This window comes from Odontesthes bonariensis, chromosome 12, assembly GCF_027942865.1.
Source record: "Odontesthes bonariensis isolate fOdoBon6 chromosome 12, fOdoBon6.hap1, whole genome shotgun sequence".
NCBI lineage: Eukaryota > Metazoa > Chordata > Actinopteri > Atheriniformes > Atherinopsidae > Odontesthes > Odontesthes bonariensis.
In genome coordinates this window covers 20,155,434-20,175,446 of record NC_134517.1, presented here as the reverse complement: position 1 = coordinate 20,175,446, position 20,013 = coordinate 20,155,434, and the positions used below count along the sequence as shown (strand labels likewise).

At 38.8% G+C, this 20,013-nt stretch overlaps 2 protein-coding genes across 2 annotated transcripts; one reads left to right on the top strand and one right to left on the bottom strand.

Moving 5' to 3' along the window:
- Positions 1-393: 393 nt before the first annotated feature.
- Positions 394-3,123, bottom strand: ednrbb (endothelin receptor type Bb). Its single transcript, XM_075478696.1, has 7 exons — positions 2,707-3,123; positions 2,478-2,590; positions 2,085-2,289; positions 1,683-1,823; positions 1,450-1,583; positions 1,254-1,362; positions 394-558 (listed from the first exon to the last, which is right to left on the bottom strand). Exons 1-7 carry the CDS (start codon positions 3,121-3,123, stop codon positions 394-396), a joined length of 1,284 nt encoding a protein of 427 aa, XP_075334811.1.
- Positions 3,124-3,988: 865 nt separating this feature from the next.
- LOC142395967 (glutamate-rich protein 6-like) lies at positions 3,989-10,461 on the top strand. Its single transcript, XM_075478515.1, is given in 13 exon segments — positions 3,989-4,265; positions 4,360-4,411; positions 6,083-6,204; positions 6,314-6,375; positions 6,646-6,726; positions 6,865-6,972; positions 7,183-7,334; positions 8,547-8,605; positions 8,730-8,845; positions 9,027-9,106; positions 9,230-9,385; positions 9,841-10,069; positions 10,225-10,461. Coding segments are annotated over 13 exon segments (1,731 nt in total).
- Positions 10,462-20,013: the final 9,552 nt, after the last annotated feature.

Below are 20,013 nucleotides of genomic sequence, written 5' to 3'. Positions count from 1 at the left end.
TATGCAGGCCGTAAACTGTGACAAGATAACTGTTGATGGGTGCCAGGGTTAACATCGCACCCAAAACAGTGATTTGAGAACCGTGATGTATGATACAGGATAGGTACGAGGTAAAATCTGATGTAATGGTTGGAAGTGAGTCAAGCCTCGGGGGCAAATAACAGTCTGAAGAGTCTGACTCCAGGTTGCTCATGCCAAAGCAGATGTTCAACTGACGACAGCATTACAAAAGACGGTGTGATTCAGAAGGTATTTTTTTGTTATTGGGATGGCATGTCAAGGTTGCCAAGATACAGATAGAGCTGCGTTAGTTGATGTTTTGAAAGTCATACATATTTGTTAAAGAAATATTGACAGATCACAAAGTATTTTCACAGTTCCACATGAGTTTTGTTAACACAGTAAGGCGTTAACTGGTGGAGGTGTGGAAGTCTCCTTGTGAGCTTTGACGTCGCAACTCTGCTCTGAGGCTTGATCCTGCATTCTGGACTTCAATGCAGCCTGCGCCTCGTCACGCGTTGCAGCTTGAAGAGGTGGACACCAACTGCACAGACATGCCTGAAGGATCACACGCAAAATTTGACCAGAGCTTAAGACACATTTCTCATGGATTTCACAGGGAGAAAATCGTACTTTAATTTGTGCTATTTACAAATGAGCCTTTAGACGAGCCTTCAATAACTCAGTGAGGGCATGCAAGAGGAGGTCTTGTGGAAAATGGTCCAAGTTGGCATTTATATAAACTTGAGGTTTTCTTTTAATTGACATGGAGGAGGTAATCTAAACCAACAAGTGCAAAAATGGATACATAAATATGACATGAAAACAGAGGAAAAATGTTCCCTGTGGTGTTAACCTGATGTTCAAATAACCTGATGGTCCAAATAAATCAGATGATAATTCCAATATCTACCTCAGAGATTATAATGTAATAAAGACTTAAACATCTTCCCTTAAAAACTGCCTTGAAGCTATGTTTTCTTCTTCCACATGACACATCACACTGATTCAAGTGTCTGCTACATTGCCAAGTGTTTTTTTTCTTCTTTTCCCTTGATGGTGTTTTTCAGACCATTTTCACTTATTACCCCCCTTGGGGGCAGTTGCTGCAGTCTGGGCAGCGGTCTTTTCAGACATGACTCTTTTATGCCCATAATGACACACATGACAGCTCATCCAACATGAACCACAATGTTTTCAACATTCACCAGGTTTGTCTACAACGGAAAGGAGCAACTACAAAAAGCACTCACCTTGAAACATCTCTTGAATCTTTTGCTGACTATGTACAATGCAATTGGGTTGATGCATGAGTTCAGCGATGCCATGTTAATACCAAAGTAGTCGAGGACAAGAAAGGCACTGAAAAGTAAAACGCAGACATTATGAAAATCACACAAAAAACTCCACTTACAGAAAAATAAAGTTATCTCGGTCCTTTGTGCTCACCTAAGTAGCTGGCATCTGTTAGGGTCTTTCTCGTCATACATGGTTGATTTTAAGATTCTGCTCAGGTATAAAGGAAACCAGCACAGTGCAAACACAATCACCAAGCAGAAGACCGTTTTTGCGACTTCTCGCCTCTTTAAAAGAAAAGATAGAATTCACGTTAAACTCTAAACGTTGAAAACATGTCAAACAATTTTTTAAATGTGCCAAAAAGTGGAAGTTTATCTTCGAACCTGTTTGATGTGATCGCCTAATGTATTCTCAGTATTTTTCAGCATCTTCCTGGTCATCAGCGTGTAGAAAACTGCAGTCCAAGCCAGTGGCATGCAAAAGTAGAAGCCAAAGAGCCACCAGTCTTTTACAGCTTTATAAAACTGTTGATTAAACATGACAGAGGCCAACAGGCTGTCAGTGCTGGAGGTGACGTGGTGTTCTGGGGTTACTATCATGCAGCATCCAAGTAACAATATTTCATACATATTTGTGCGAGTAAACAGAAACATCAACTTAGCATCTGATGAAGTTATGAAAAAAAAAGAATTACATCATTATTATCTGTTTTCCTTTCAAAGATGACCTTCTCGCTTGATGTGTTTATTTTATCTGGTAGCTTTGGGTGCACAGCATTACATTACCTGCATGAACTGTGTGGTTTGCATGGGATGAAGCAGACATATTCTCAGATGTTTTTCTTTATAGTCCATTGTTATCATATCAAAGCCGACCACTTCAGGGACAGCCAGCAGGATAGAAATAACCCATATCAGGGTTATTTCAATTGTTGTCCACACAGAAACCCAAATTCCTTTGATTTGATTCCAGTATACAACAGCACGGTATCTGCAAAATCAATGAGAACATGATATAGCTTGGGGAACTTTTTGTCTGTAGCAATGATATATTCTTCCAATTGAAGCACACTTCAAGGACCAATGCTAAACAAATCTGTCTGCTAGATGAAATACAGATGGTAACAAGCAAAAACAATTTTCTCGGAGGGCACAGGACAGTGCACCTTATCTCCTTACCTGTCAACACTCAGAGCACATAAACTCAACACAGTAATCCCTACAGAAGTTTTCTGGATGAAAGGGACGAGTTTGCATAGAGCTAAACCGAAGGGCCAATCCTCCGCCATGAGCTGCAATAAAGACAAGGACATTTCTTTTAAGAAGAAAGAAATAAGAAGAAGAAATAAATAGATTGCAGAGACGCGGGATGCAACAATTTGACACAGCAGATGGGAAAATAACTCACCCTGTATGAGTTGACTGGAATGTCTATCACAATATGGATCAGATCCCCCAAAGCAAGGCTTGCTATGATGATGTTAGGTCCACTTCTCATGTTTTTGTTAACATATATGACTTTAAGTAAGGCTGAATTTCCCACTATTCCAACAACAAACACTAGCACTGATACCATGATATTGACATTTTTGAAGGTGCCTCTAATTCTGGTGGACTCTGAGCACATAGGAGGACGTGGTATTTTTGCTCCTGTTACTTGGGTTGGAAGAACTGAGCTGTTGGATTTCGGCGTTTCCTCTATTAAAAGACTAGGTGAGGCTGTTTCTAAGTGCTCAATTACAGGGAGCGGTTCTGAAAGCTGATCATTGGCCTGTAATCCGCAGAGGATATTTCCAAAAAACAGAAGGAGTGTCACGGTCCACATTGTTGATGATTTCCTCAGAAAAGCGTTTTTGCCAAATACGCACTGAAAACAAGAATTGCAAGAATTAGCATATTTGCCTTTAGATTTACAGCAATGCATTGAGGTGGCGTAAAGCATTCGTCCAATTTCCTTTTCATAAGAAATTAACAAACAGCGCTTACAGGGTGTGATGCAGTGAATTATTCCAGCTTACCTTCAGATGTACACACACACTGTGCAAGAAAGTCGCAGTAAAACCGGGAAAAATAGGCTCTATGTTTAATACACAGACGGACTCTTTGGCGCTGTGCTGTTGTAAATGTTTGAAAACCAGCTGAGGGAAATCAGACTTTTATAGACTAAGGTATTGTTGTCAGCATTAGTCATCGATCTGTCAGTACTGACTGTAATTACTTCCCTCGCTGCATCACCCTGAATGAAAGGATAGTGTTGAAGTGCACCGTCTATTATCACAGAGTGAGATCATTTCAGTCTTCTGTGGGTATATTATGTTACTGTTTTTATCTTCTTGAAAAAAAATTAAAAATAAATAAAAACAAGTCCATTTTCTTTTTTGGACATAGGTGTTTCTAAAAAAACTAATTGTGAAAATAAATAAATGAATAATCTATTATGGAGAGCTTTTTGTGTGCTGAAAGCAACAAAAGCCTCTATCACACTCTAAGACGTCATTTCTGATTAATGTGATGCATGTTGGAAAAGGATCTTCTGCAACTATGTGACATTTTGCATGAAACTGATGTACTGCTACTGCCAGGCAACCAAAGTTGAACAATAACAAATAGGATAGGAATGGAACTGTACAGTATTCAGTGAGTTTCCTCTGGAGATTTTTGCTTCATTTGACATACCAAGTTCTGAAAACATGAGTCTGTCCCCATCCTACCTTGGAGACACTGCCTCTGCCGCTCCCTCTCCTGAGAGTCCTAGAGAAGGTGACTTCTCCCCTCTACAGTTTTATGACAACCTGAAGAGCCTGGAGGAGCACGAGACATGTGACGACAAGAGAGATCCCATTGTTAATAACGTGCCTGACAACAACTCCAGCTCTCTCTTCAGTGCTCAGATCTGTGCTTCACTTGTGACAAATGACCTTGGGAAAGTATGTGCTGGCATTTTTCCCCAAGAGCAGACTGAGAGAAGTAAGTTGGAAATGAAAAAATATGAGAAATGTTCATAGTTAGGGCTGTCTGCAGATTCTATATGAATGCAATTTTCTGTTTCTTTTCCATGTAGGCCAACGGAGAGAATCACAAGGCTCAAGTATGCCATCAATGGAAAAGAATCTGTAAGAGACTGCAATTTGCAAAAGCTTGAGTGACAGACGTAAAGATGAAATGTAACACTCATTAATTCTTAAGTCACCCCTTGTATGTTTATCTTTAGCTGTAATTTATTTTTTTTTTAAATATGATGCTATGACATCAGCCTGCTGTACTGTTCAAAGTTGTTAAAAAGCTTTTCATCTTGAAAACTAAACATTAACTGCTGCTACTGCCTTCTAATTTTTGTCGCCGAAGCTGTCATTACAGCTGTGGTACTTGCAGTGCAAAAACAGCTTTCACATGAAAACTTGTTTTCACATGAAAACATAATGTTTTTTTTTTTCAAAACAGTTTGCAATCGCTACCTCCAATTGTGTGATGTGAAATGTTGTTTAGTCTCGAAACACTTGGATTATCACTGTGCTCTTAGGAGAAAATAACAGCAGCCACTTAATATGGAATTGAATGAAAGATTATATAATGTTGTCAAGATGCATTATATATTCTACAGTGGAAGTTAGATTATGTAATCCACTCCCCTAATGACTGTTACTTTTCAGATTTATTTTGTTGGATTAGTGTTACATGTGCAGTATTAATTAGAAAGCTTGTAACCCATGATTTGCAATAGCTCTATATACCCCCGTGCACTCAGTGTCCTTGTAGGACTGACAAAATATTCTTCTCTTATTGTGTGAATTTGGTTATTTTCTTTGTGCTTGATTGGTTTTTATTTTTTGATTTGTATTCCCTAGGTTTTTCTTCCTGTGCTTCTTTGCTCTATATCTGTGTTCAGGTGTTTCAGTTGTCTTTAACCTGCATTGCATTAGCATTAACCCAACCCCAAATAGGTTTAAGATATATATATATAAATATATATATATATATATATATATTCCTCATTTCCCTTTGTTCTCTACCATTTACTCGTCATTGTTCCCTGCTTCATGTCTGTTTTGCTCACGGGTCTGTTTTAATTTTCTGCTTTTGTATTTCTTGTAAATAGGAGTTCCTGTCCTTTGTGCCTTCTGTTTGTTAAGTGTTAAAAGTTCTTTTGTTACCTTGCTCGCCCTCTTACAGCATACCTGTATTTACATCCTTCTCTGATCTTAATCCTGACAATCCTGTGAAGGACTTTAATCGGGCCTCAAGCTCCACAAATGAAAAAGCACATATACTTTTCTTTATTATTCTTGAATAGGTTTTACTTCCAATCTGAAAGGCATCTTTACTTAGTAGAGGCATTTTTGGGAGTCCAAAACTTCAAACCAGTCATTCAGAAGTCAAGGCCTTCAGATGAGAGGTGAAAACTTTTCAGAAGTCAAGTGGCCTTTTATTCAAGCTGGTTGGATTAGTTTTACTCGCACTGCTGATAATCTACACCAACAGCGACACTGACTCACGGAAATAATAATAATATAATGAATTCAGCGGTCTACCACCTACCAAGCATGAATTAGCACACTGAAAAGTGAACAGACTCATAAATAAGTTGAACGTAAAATGTGCCTGAGTCAGCCAAGGGTCTAATTTTGATAGTCTAACACCACTGTTACGTCTAACAGTTACAGATACACTGCATTATTATAGATATTTAATAAAATCATACATGTGTATATATATTCCATTCAAATGTTTTATCTTAAACTCATTTAAATCAAATTCTTATTTTGCATTTTCGGTCTTCCAAACAGTGTGGCCTTGCCACATTTCATGGAGGTTTGCGGGTTGGATGGAAAATTTATAACTCTGGTGAGCGCTCAAACGCAGACAGATTGGGAGTGGGCGGAGCAGAACCTCTCTTTCAGCTGTCAAGGTAAGCTATGTAATCAGTCTGAGTGAGAATGGGTCAACTGCCCCTCCCCTTTTGCCTCTCCTGACTCGAAGACATCTGTCAGATTCCTAATTATTTCTCTCTGCTGCAGTTCAAAAGGAAGTTGAGGAACTCAAGTGGCAGGTAAAGATGAACATAGACAAGTAACTAACTGTATGTATATGAATAAATTACAGGGTTTTTTTAGGCCATTTGATGACTCTTAACTTTTGAAGTTCTACTCCAGTCAATTATTGTGCCTTTTATTGAACTTATTTTGTAGCTTTACGTACTGATGGTCATATCTATGTTTGAATGTCTTAAATGGACGATGCCTCTCGGTTATACATGTACATATATGTGCATCAAATAATATGTACAAGTCTTTTTTACTAATTTTCTGTTGTTCCATATTAGGAGACAGACGATGACAATACATCAGAGGACTATGATGTACTATGTCTGGGTCTACCTCGCCTCATAGCATACAAGCCAGAGCCTAAACAAACTCATCGCATTAGAAAGGTGCTGTTGACCGAGTCCAGTGCTCGGAAACAACAGTAATGTCATTTTCTTTTTTCATTAGCACATAGTAATAACCACAGGTGGAGGCTATACTATCTAAGGTGGAGAGGTGATTGTGAATCAGTTTTTTTGTTGCAGGCTGAATCTGAAAAAGATTTTCACCTCACTCGCTGTGACTACTGCCGGCAACTCTGTCAGCCCTTCACACTCGGGGAACCACTGGAAAATGAGACTCACTTTGAGAAGGTGAGTGTAGTTTGTTTGACTTAACATTAGTTCATTAGAAATAATGAACTGCTCGGATAACCTTTACAGAGAGACAGAATCACCCAATTTGTGGTTGGGCAAGGTTCATAGCCGAGGAGCGCAGCGAGTAAAAAGAAATTTGTACTATTGAATTCAGCTATTCGGTTGTAAGTGAAAAGAAATTTGTAGCATTGAAATTCTTTTATTCAGCTCTTCTGTTGTGAGGAAGCTAAAAAACTCAGAGACCTCATCCAGGAAGAGAGAGAGAAACTGGCACAGAAAGAGGCTGATAGAAAGATTGATGTGAACTCTCATGCAACCATCAGGGGTGAGGAGATGGAAGCTGCTAAAGAAAAGAAAAGGTAGGTAATCTACACTCCATGTCCCTTTTTATTCTTCTTTAACCTACATGTAACTGTATATCATGGCATACATTGAACAGTGTCCAGTAGCATCCAATAAAACAGCTCTACTTCTTTTTGTGGGGTGATTACAATAGCACTAAATATACAACGCTGTCACACAGCAGATTGTTTAAATTCCCTGTTGGTTACCAGGCTCAAACAGTAGGTCCTTATGCACTTATTGTTTCCTCCACCACTGGCACCCTCTATATTTTCATTACCCCCTACCCGAACCAGGGTTTGAATCCCATTCCTGCTTTTCTTACCTCTTTTATGTCTTCCCCTACCCGAACCAGGGTTTGCATCCCATTCCTGCTTTTCTTACCTCTTTTATGTCTTCCCCTACCCGAACCAGGGTTTGCATCCCCACCCCGCTGTGACTGGTGTGCAGTTGGTGAGAGGCTGAGGTATCTGACTTATCGCACTTACTCTAGCACTAGTTTTGCTCTTAGCTGTTTGGTATTGGAAGGAAATACACTTATGATTTCTTGTGACCTGAAGTTCTTTTGCCTACCGATGTTGAACGCACTTATTGTAAGTCGCTTTGGTTAAAAGCGTCTGCAAAATGACCGTAATGTAATGTAATGTAATGAAACTCCACGCTTCCTGGGTTCCAACAATATTGCACGCCCCCGTTTGCCTTTTAAAATCGCACCATGCCAAAGCTTTGCTTTTGTGTCACATATAATCAGAACTTTTAGATTGCTTCGTTTTCAATAACACATTTAAATGGCTGCAGTTTCCAACATCTTGCATTTTGTGAAACTGCCAAAAGCTATTCCATAAATATCACAAAAATGTTCATAAGGAGGTAAAGAGGTGTAGTTACACCATGGACAATCACACCAGTGACCAGTTAAAACACTCACAAACAAAAGGATTCAACCCCCGTGCAGAAGTGGTTGAATCAATTTGCTGTTGACTGAATATACATGATTACAGGTTGGCATCAACCCACATAAATGCTGTCCTCTACAAATGAAATAGCAAAGTATTGCATTACCATCCCACAATTTCAGTGCCTTTGCTGTGACTCTATGCGAAGAAGACGCCCATCACACTGTTCCATGCAAGATTCAGCTGAAGTATGGGGCGGTGCCTGAGTGTTGGCATCCTATCCTGCATCGTCCCATCTTCTGCAGAAAATAACTCAATCATTGTCTAATTTAGGTTGAGGTATTTGCGACCCCGGAGAAAACCGAGAAAAGTTAACTTGTACGAAAGCACCTGTAAGTATGCAACCTCAAGACTTGTCTAGATAAACAAGTACAAATGATAATGTTTAGTACGTCGCTTTTACTGCCTCTTATTGAGGAGATAGGAATAAACAGATATTCTCCTTTCTCTGCTCAGGCTGTGCTCAAATCAAACCTATAAGATATAGACTGTCAGAAGAGATCAGGGATGAGCCTCGCGTCCCTCTGAGTGGCATGTTTACACTACAGGAAGAGACAGATGGTGGACCAAAAGTATGTTTATGCTTTTGTAATGGCGAGGCTGTTGTTGTGGTCTTTCCCAAACCATAATTAGCGTTTGATCATCCGTCAAAGATGCAGGGAAAAAAGGATAAAGGCGCAGGCACATTGGCTGAGACAGTAGTATTTACCAGACACATTGGCTAATAAATAACTTGGCCATTTTGTGTCACAGATAAAAGAAGTAATCAAGAAGTTCTACAGGAGCGGGAAATGTTTCCTGACCCTATGTCCAGATGGAACGGGTAATGTTTGGTATCCTTTTAAGTCTTGCATAAAGTTGAAGGTAGAGGATTAGGTCAAAATATAAATGAGAGACTACATTTGTGTCTTTTGATAAAAGGTTTGCTCATTGTTAATGACCCTTAATAGAGAAAGTTATCCCTCTGGGAAAGCAGCCATTATAGTATCCTCAGCAGAAGCTGATGACCTCACTTACATAATCTTGGAGGACAAGGACACAGAACCTGGCATCAAAGGCATTTTCACAAATAAAGGCCACTCCACATGCTACCATCCCAATGGAATGATACGGTAACTGTTACTCCATTAAAGTCACGACTGTAATGTAAATGAAGGACTCAATTGGCAAAATTAGGCCTTGCTTCAGTTTGTAAGAAACATGCTTATACACTTTGCAGTGGAAAAATCAGATAAGAATTTTTGCTAAATCATAGTTAAGCTTAGCAAAATCAAACAATAAACCTGGTTGTGTTTTTTCAACATTAAATCCAACTGGAGTACAATTCCCCGTAAAACACATATTAAACTGCTATTTTTCTCAAGAAAATAAGAAATAATATATCAATAACTTGCCATTTAAGTAGCTTGTATGTATTTTGTTACCCTCTGCCAATGGCTAGCTGTTTCTAGGCAAAAACTTGCAAACTGTTGATTTTGTGTTTTCCGCATCAAATACTTAAGACCTCCCAGGTTCCCTCAGAGAGTTTCTGACCATCTGTATCTCCTATCTTCGTGCTGTGTTTAAGGTTGAATCTGACTCCTAATGGAGGTCTCTGCTTCAGTGAGTCAGGAGATCTGAGGAGGCGCTGGAACTGGTTGTATTTTGACCCACATGTGCGTAGCCTCCCCTTCAAGCCTCTCACCTTCACCCTTGGACCCCACATTAGTGTGCGCATATACTCACAAGAGCACATGTATGTCACCTTTGGGCATCAAGAGAACACGGTACGCTTCAGTGTGGGGTCAAAGCTTAAGGTAGGTCAGCACAGAGACACGTGAATTGTGCATGTTGTGATTTGATCTGTTTCTCATGGGTAAAAAACATTTTAAACTGTATGCAGAAATTTACACAAGACCATTAGAAACGCATTTGAAAAGGGTCGCCGTTGTTGCTTTGCTTTTTAATGCAGCACATTTGTCAAGAGAGCCATGACAAGCCAGGGCAAGGCGTTTTGGAACGATATGTCCAAATGAAGAGCGCAGAGATTTACTCTCTGCTTGACCAGATGCAGACCTGCATGTCCCATCCCTCTGCAAATCTGCACAACATTAAACCACATTATCGTTTCGCTGCCCAGAAGCAGCGGCTGAGCAAGCAAATGGAAAAGGAGAAGTCACCCGAAAAGATAAAGGCCCATGCAAATTAAGAGAGGAAATACACAACTGGCTTATCATTTATGGCAGTGCCAGAGTTTACATGATTACATTATTTCAGATCTGTTTACAATCTTGTGCTTAATGTCTTCCACGATTACTTTCAAAATACTTTGAACTATAGAGAGGATTTATAAAAGGTGTCTGATGATGGGGTCACAAAATGGTGAAAATCAGCTCCGTGTAAAATCGAGCACAAGAAATAAATATAGAAGTGAGAAAACCAACTTGTCAGTAGATTGTTTATATGAAAGTGAAAGCTACAATCCCACCACATACAGTCACCAGCACAATTATTCAAGCTCACATAGCATGGGGAATACAGTGGGGACTGAAACATTTTGTTGGTGACTGTAAAGGAATTTACACTCTCATTGCTTGTATAAGAACTTTAGTATCTGAGATGCCCTAATTATAAATCGCTCATTTCCTCAGTTTTCCAAATACAGACGCAAGAGTAGCTGAAACATGTTTTCTACTAAATAAGACAAGAAAAATGTCACCTAATTATAAACACTCTCCACCCAGCTACTCTGTATAACATCCACCCTATCCAAACTCGTCATGGGTTTACTGACAGTTTCATACAGTTAAGCCATCAATCCATATTGGATATTTGTTGATGATACATTTGTTAATAACAAATGATAACAAATTATTATTAACAATTATTGTTAATAATATTATTTCAAAATAGTACATGTTGAAAATTTCCTTATGTTGTTTTCACATTTTTACCACTGATATCACTCCCAAAATTATTAATTTAAGTTGAAGAAAATTAATACAATCTAAGTGATAATGATAAAAAAGTTATTCATTCATTTAAAGAACTGGTAAAATGTCACATTTTCAACTACTGATGTTGTCTATGTTCTATTGTGCATAAAATATTGATTTCTGACATTTGTAAATCATTGCATTCTGGGGTTTTTTTGTTTTTTTTCTGTTTTTTTCCATTTTACGCAGCATATTGACCTTTTTTGGAACTGTGGTCTTAAAATATCATTTAATTATTAAGACTCAAAAGAGACAGACCCGGAAGTAGAAGATACTGCTGATACTACAGTCTAATCATAATCAGCCTCCCGTCGTCATATCATTCTGTGAAAATCACAGTGATTACAAATGAATATAATCACTTTGAAAGATGTGGCCACAAGAAATTGTGGGACAGAATCAGTCCTTTCATGAAGGATGACCCAGTATTTTTCTATGCTTCAGGATGAAATGAGGGAACTATTGAAGCTCCTGTCCTTAACATTTAGATACAGAAATTCGACCTGTTCTTGTCATGGCTGCCACTTCAATAATTCCAGGCAAAAATTATTTTTTAAATCATTTTGAAAGGTTTTTGAAACCAAAAGACTCCCTTGTCATCAGTTGATCCCTCAAAAAATTATAGATGAGATTAAGGTCTGAACTTCACATTGTTAATGTTGTTTTCTCATCAGCATTTTCTTCTTTTGGAATGGAATTTAGTGTATTTCATTGTGCCACAGTCATGTCCTTGTGTCTTGGAAACAACATTTTTTCATGTCCAACATCTAAATTGATGACTAAAATTGAATTGTTTTCATTTTGAGTTATTAAATAGTCACTGAGTTCAACAGTCTTGCCTTAGCAAAGTTAAGCCCTCTTTGGAGGTCTCCATGTAAACCAGGATTGTGTAGTGTCTGTTGGAGAGTCTTGACTCAAGATGTTTTTGCTCACGCTGCCTTAGTGGTGGTTAAGGAAAACTCCTTGGAAAAGAAGATGACATTAAAATGAAATAAAGAAGAAAAGGCTGGTGTAAAGTAAAGTAAGCTCAAATATTGAATCATACAGACAAAGTGGTTAAGACATTGTTTGCTCTTTTTAATTTTGGCTGTTCTTTAGAGCAGGGGTCTTCAACGTTTTTCAGGCCAGGGACCCCCAAACTGATGGAGAGTTGGAGCAGGGACCCCCCTACTATTTATATGGCATACAATTGTGTTTTATATTTAACGGGGCCTAGTGCCATGTATAAACATAGCTACTCTGTTATTGTACATTCAATACTAAGCTATTCAAATAATACACAGGTTAATATATTCATGTTTTTATTTTAAACATGTGCAAGGTACAGGGTGGCCGTGCCACAAACATCTTGCATACAACACTAAGCTATTCAAATAATCCACAGATTTTAACTTTAAACATGCATGTAGATGGGACAATGAATCCTCAAACCATCTGTGGATGGCACACGTTTGCACACAATTTGTGAGAAAAAACAGTTTGAAAAAAAAAAAAAAAAAGAAATGTTGAAAATCGTCTAATCAACCAAAGATTTCGCGACCCCCCTGCAGTACCTCTGCGGACCCCCTTGAAGACCTCTGCTTTAGAGCATATATTTGTGAGTTGGAAGTCGATACCAGTTGAAAAACCCTGGAAAAAAATACAAACCTGGCATTTTGTTTTATGTCTCTCAGGCCTGAAGCTATCTCATTCAGTGACCCGTTCAGATTTTCATTGGAAACTTAACTCACTTTTCAAGTTCATCCCACCTCCTCCGCTTGGTCTCATCCTCGAAAATCCTCAATTTCATGCTTCCAATCAACCTGGTAGAATGATGAAGCCCACTTTGCATGTAAATGCTCTGTACTGTTCCGTATTGTACTGAGTAGTATGCATCTTATATCAGCCCCTGCCTCAGACGATATAAGCACTCAGTGGTTAAACCTTTTGTTTGAAGGTAGGTTCCAGCAAGAGTTAGCAAAAGTGTGAGTCGCAGCCACTTTTCATTGGACTGTTTTACCAAATTGGGTCAGTTCAATGCTGGACCATGAAGAAATTGTGCCTCTAAAAGGGATCAGTTATCTGTTGTGGGATCACACAAGTAACTATATCTATAAATAAAGAGAGGGCTTGACCAGTTTGACTGGAGGAATAGCTTCATCATGTTTGCATTTATTGCATTAAGTTGCACACCAGAGGCCCAGGTCTTGGTAACAGGTAAGATACTGAAACACACCGTATCATATAAATGTACAGTTCAGTGTATGACAGCCAGCATGACAGTATGTCTTCAGCCAACAATACAAACATATGAAAAAAATAACTATTCTACAAATGCCCTTTTGAAGCTTTGATAGTCAAATTTCTTAAGGAGCTCCTTCGTGTTCGGAGTAGGTGGCTGCTTACTTCCCCGCACCCTTAACCCTCAAACAGAGGAGTTTTCTGCCAACAGGGGGCAGAATATGGCTGCTGTGCTTAAGCTAAGTAATATTTGACCAGAGCATGTCTGATCTGTCTAAATAAGACCACAAGAAATTGTGCCAACTTGTTAAAAATAGATATGATGTGTCTCCTTTAACATTGCTGTGTTAACTGTAATGGCTACCTTATCTACACACCTTTGCCAGGTTAGCACCATCCTGTCCCAAAAGACAAGGCGACCTGTCCATTGGTCCAACGAGGCAGACATATAGCCAGTCAACACAGGTGAAGTGTCCCTGTTTTCAAACAGATCAGGAAAATCTAATGCTTAATTTGTGAATCAAGAGGTTTAAGAGGACAAAGAGTATTCTGATTCAGTGGATGTACACTTGCTGGGACTAAGAAAGCTGTTATCACAGAAATGATCACAGATATTTTTCATTTTGTCGATGCATAAGTTCCAGTAACTTCCACTTTTTTTGGGCAATCCAGAAGATGCTTGTTGTTCTCTGGCTACGTGGAAAGAAAAATGCCCCTTCTCCAGAATCACAGCTAAGCACACTCTGCATGTCAGGGAAAAAAATGTCATTGGGATAGGATGAACCACAGGAAAATAAATCAATCATAGCCTACGATTTGTCAGCACCTCTTTTCTTACATAAAACACACTTTTACCGACTGTAAGAGCATTGAGGCTCTGAAGCGAACAGCAACAACTAATGGGCAAAAAGATGAGATTGATTGATTTTACCTGACAGCAAGACCTCCCGTGGCTCACCCTCAGTCCCGGTGTGTGGGCTAAATTCTACTGCCCAGTCAAAAATAACAAACTAGTCTAATTATCAGAAATTGTCCAAGACAGCCTAGAGGATTAAGTGTAATACCAGGAAAGAGAAAAGGTGGTCCAGGGACTCCATATACTGAGCTGAAATTAAACTAGTGCACACAGATATCAAGAACCTGTGACTTGTGACCAACAATATGTTGCTGATTGTCAATATTTGATAAACCTGGTTTCTGATCCCCAGTCCTGAAAAGTTAGCCCTTTGCTATTAGTTTACGGGATTGGTTTTATGTAAAAAAACAGATCCAAAAACTAGAGTAATTTAGAAGCACACCGAATACATGCATAAGAACTATCAAAATGCTTTGAAATTACGATTTTTCATGGATTACTGAGAAACTATTTTTTTTGGCATGGCAAGACATATTCACTCACTTAAAATGCATCATAAATATTTTCAAGACAATCACATTTTCATTTGTTAGTTATATTTGTCCTAAGGACATGAAAACTGTAACAGTGGCTGGAATCCAGTGACCAACAAACACAGAACAGAAGCAGTAATAAGAACTGGTCTGGTCTTTTGACACTAATTTGTTTAATTTTTTCCATAGAGGTTGTCCAAAATACACTGACAAACAAGCAGAATCTGTTATGTTTTTTTTTTTTTTTTAACTGGCAGTTCAGTTTCTGTGAATCATTTCAAATTTACCAAGAGAGTCAACAGAGATGGGAGCTTACTGCACACAGATTGAACTGCATATATTAGACACAATTGTAAACAGTTCTAGATATAGAGACCATTTCAAGTTGATTTTCAGTGGATGCTGTTCCCCCATCCATTACGTTTTCTTTCATGCTGCCAAAAATTTGCAGGCTCGATTTTCATAAATAATCATTTTCCACTCACTTTCCTCAGCAACTCGAATGTCTGATGACATTTTCTCCTGTGTAGCTTAGAGCTTTTAGCTTGCTTAATGGATGTTCTAGAAAAGGGTAAAGATTGTGTTTTTCTGCTACACACCGAATCGAAATGAAACACCAGGATTCTTGTGATAAATAAACCACGTTATTAGCATACCTTAATTATATAAAACAGACACACATCATGGAGTGCATCAGTCTTCTCAGTCCTCATGCATATTCATGCTGTGTCAAAAGATTCCTGTATGTGTGCACTGATGAGACTGATGCTTTTCAAACATCAGTCTAAAAATTCATTTCAGTGCACTTTCAGCCTTGCTTGCAGCTGTTGGCAACATTCATTTTATTCTTTTATAATCTCGTCTCCCATCTAATAGCAGACTTCTATAATGAATAATCAAATGAATGACTTAAAAAAAAAAGGTTAAAAAGAAGAAGAATGGAGATATCTTATATCTCTCGTTTGAAGGATTTTGCAAGGATTGCATAATTAAAGAATATCCTTTAGAAAGGTGAATTACCAGAAATAACTAATCTTCCTAATTGACTTTTCATTCGACCCACTGGAAGACGGTGCAATTAGCTTTATTCCCTGACTTTTACATTAATGAGCTCACACAACTGTAGCTGTGGGACGCTTAAACATCTCTACAGCAGGAATTGCAAATATGGGAAAACACAGGATAATCAGTCTTTCCAAAGCAGATTCTTTGTATAATATTTGCACCATTATAATGATGACAACATATACAATGCGCAATTTTGTATCGTATAGAATACTAAGACAAATCATTGAAAACATCTAAAATGAATCTAGCCTAAAATAAAAATGAATCAAACACCCTCTTGAACGTTTAGTTCGATGGATGAGAATCTAAATAACTGAAGCGCTTACGTTTTTAGTTCAGAACTGGTACATGCTTGCATGATGCAGTGCAGGGACGGCTGCATAGTGAACAGCAGGAGAGAAGATATCAAGGAAAAGAAAAAGGCCAAATTTAAAGAACTTTCTCTCTTTGTGTGTACCAGGGACACAGTTACTCACTGTTCTATGGTTGCTATGTTACACTGGGGGCAAAACATGCTGTTTTTATTTGACCGTTCTGGATCTGATGCAATTTTTTGTGGTGTCTCTGCTCACTTCTGCTTCACAAGGAGTCGAGCGTTTCACAGAGATGATGCAAACACCTGACTCGCCAGGGAAATCAATTAAGATGGACAGCAAAACAAATCCTGGATCTGTAGACAAAGAGAGGTTTGAAAAGAATTGCCAAAAATTGCCAGACCTTTGCCACAGAATTACAGACACTAGACATTGTGCAGTTTAAGCAAAGAAAGTGAGACAAAGAAAAAAAAAAGAAATCGCCTTCATTGAATACAATCTCATCTGCATTGGTTGGATGCAAGACAAATTTGTCTCTTGTATCGGCTGCAACAAATTCAGCTTCACACACAGATTAATCAGAAAACTGAACTTGAATCCAACAAAATGCTTTACGTTGTGTGTGTGCTGGAGTTATCTTTTGAATGGGGTTTGGACTCACCAAACTGATAATGAGGATCTGGTTTCAGCGTAAACTCCTGTGAATTCCTGACAATCTGTGCATTCGATGGGAGACTTGTCAGCAGAATCAGCGTTGGCACTCAGACCGACTGGAAGCACAAGGATGTGTGCAGTCCAGGTAACTTTTCTTCATATTCCATTCTGATGAGCCTCTGATCTTGACTGATAAAGATTGATCTCTTTTCTCCTAATTGTCTGTAGACTGCGAACAGCCAGACCATGAAACGCCAAAGTCTCCAGAGAAGAATTTGGAGTTGTCAAGCGAGCAGCTGGGCGAGTTGAGTCGGGGTCCTAACCAAGAAGAATGTTTGCAGCAACAAGCTCACTATGAGGTATTCTGGCTCGTAAAATGCCTCGTTGTGTGAAGTGCAGCGATAAGAAGTCCCTTACAAAGTCGAAGGTTTCTTTTAAGTTGACTTTATTAAACTAACATTTGAGAAGCACTTTTTCGAGAGCTCCTTAGAAAAAAAAAAAAACTTTGACAGAATTATCACGTGTAAAGGGGCTTTTGTGTGTTTTTAGAAATGCTTTTCTTTTTGCCAAAGAAAATCTGAATTGGAGTTATCATAGCCTTGTCACAGTGTTTTAGTTTTATCCTGTGAAAGATGATACGACATGTTATCAAGAGACACGGAGTTTCGCGCTTTTGATTTATTCACGAGGCACAAGCTAAAGACCTCAAAGAATTTATTAAATTATTAAATGTCTTTGTTTGTTCTCTTCAGAGTGTTTTTAAAAACACGACGCCTGAGCCGGAGATATCCCCAGATAATGAAATGCTGGATTTGCTCGGGAAGAAAATTCCCCAAACTCAGACAGCTTGCCAAGGAGGAACTGAAGAGATTTTAACTAATCTTGACAAGGTATGAAAGAAAATGTCACTTACAGCTGCTTATTTTCCTCCTCTTTAATAAATATGAAACTATTTATGGAACACACCATTAGTTGGCTTTTGTGTTATATCAAAACTTACCTGTCACTGCTGCTGCTTCTTCTAAAACAAGGCAGGCACCGATTTAGCTTTTTGCATATTAATGCAGTATATGGATAGAACACGATTAGCATCTATTCCAGTGTTTTCAGATTTCATCTCCAAGTGGATCAGATGAGTTACCGCACACTGTGAAGAACATTCGCTCAGAGAACTGCCAGCGGGGGGAAAAATCCCCAGTGACCAGTGCTGAGACATTCACCAGTGTTGACCCAAAGGAGGTGAGAGTTCAATCTACGTGGTGCCAATTTATGCAAAGAAACTCATTCAAATTTGTTCATGGTCACTGAATGCGGCTGGTTGGAATGATTATGGAATCAATTAAGGAAATATCAGTGAATTTATATTTTTGCAAAGGATAACAACAAAGCAAGAAGCCAAACATCTGAAATAACCAAGTAGAAATTGTAAATAGTGCCGTTTCAAGCCTTTTAGCATTCTGGCCATGCTTGCACCTCAGCTGCAGGGGATGTTCGTGTCAGCTGGTCAATCACCACATCAAAGCTAAATGGGAGTTACAAGGGGATAAATATGACAAATCCTAAAGATCTTTTGAATCCTCCTACGTAAATGCCTCTTCACGGGGCTGATTACAATGAAATATCCTGACAACAATTGGATGAGCCGTTTTAAACTTCCATATAAATCTCAACGGAGTGCAGACTAGAAAAGGCAAATATTATTGACTTGCGTGACTCTTCTTCGGGGCAACATCGTCAGGAGGTCAAATTATTTGTCTTACACTCTATTTCAAGACTAAATATAGACTAAACTGATTACATTCCCATCAGCCACAAGTCTGTTTTACACACAAAACAAGGTTGGGGAATAAGGTACACATTAAAAAGAAAATACAATGTCTCCAGTTTCACTGTAGAGGTTGTCAAACGACGGCTGAGCCCCTCAGGGTTCAGAACGTGAATGACTGTTTTCAAATTCAACTATCTAGTGGTTCATGTTCCATGATAAGCAATCAAGGCAGACTGGAATGAATGAAAACAGGGCATAACCTTTAAGTCGTACACGATCGAATCATCAAAGCTTCGGAAATCACAAGGAAAAAGTGTCCTTGGCAGCCCAAATGTTCAACTCCGAATTTTACCAAACCAACGCTACCTGGTGATTTAAGGTCCCTTTGAGTCGTACTTATTTTTTCAACAACTTTTTTTTCCTTTCCTTTAAAAATCACCTCTTTTTCTATGCCCGTGAACTCCAAAATAAGATTTCTTTGAGCAACACCTGATATGTCCAAATGGAAACATTTAAAGAGGGGTTTGTAGGGTGCTTTGTTGCACACACATATCCAATAGAAAGAAATGTGAGTAAACAGAGACTGCAAACCAGAATTAATAAGAATTAAGAGTATTTACAGTATTCCTACGTTTACAGTGGCTTTTCTCTCAGTTGATCTGCAGCAAAAAGGCTTGGAACACATCGGCGACTTCACCTAATGGTTCAGAATTTACTGCTCATAAAACTAAGATCGATCGGGGCCCAGCAAAGCAGTTAGATCAAAGGTCAGGATTGCTTGTCTATTACCACCTACTGGCCACGGTTCAATCTTTTCTTTCTCTTTTTATTTTCTCATTTTAATTTACTCAATGTCTAATACCTGATATTCAATGACACTCTGCAGGCCGAAGGGTTTGGGCTCAAGAGAGGATTCAAACTGTCAGACACCTAAAGCAGGTTGCACAACCACAGATGTCATAAGCAGATTACAATGTTCTTTCATTCTTTTGTTCATCCATCTAAGGACACCTTAAACTACATTGCAGGACACAAACAAGCGTATGCCACATCACACGGTCAACTCTTGGATGATGCCGCAGCTGCCAGGACGGAGGCTTTGTTCCCTGAAATAGACACGATGGACTGCGAAAACGTGCTCTCTTTTAATGTTAAAAGCGCAGGACGAAAGGTATCGTCAAATATTCCAATCCCTTTCTTTCAATTCTGCTTCATACAAATTCCCCTACCTTACAAAGGCTAAGAGCATAGAAGGGTAACCGCTTCAAATTAATTGAAAAATAAATAATTCCATGCGGTTCAACAGAGAACAATGCCACTCGTCAAACACTACACCGGTGGCCAGACATTTT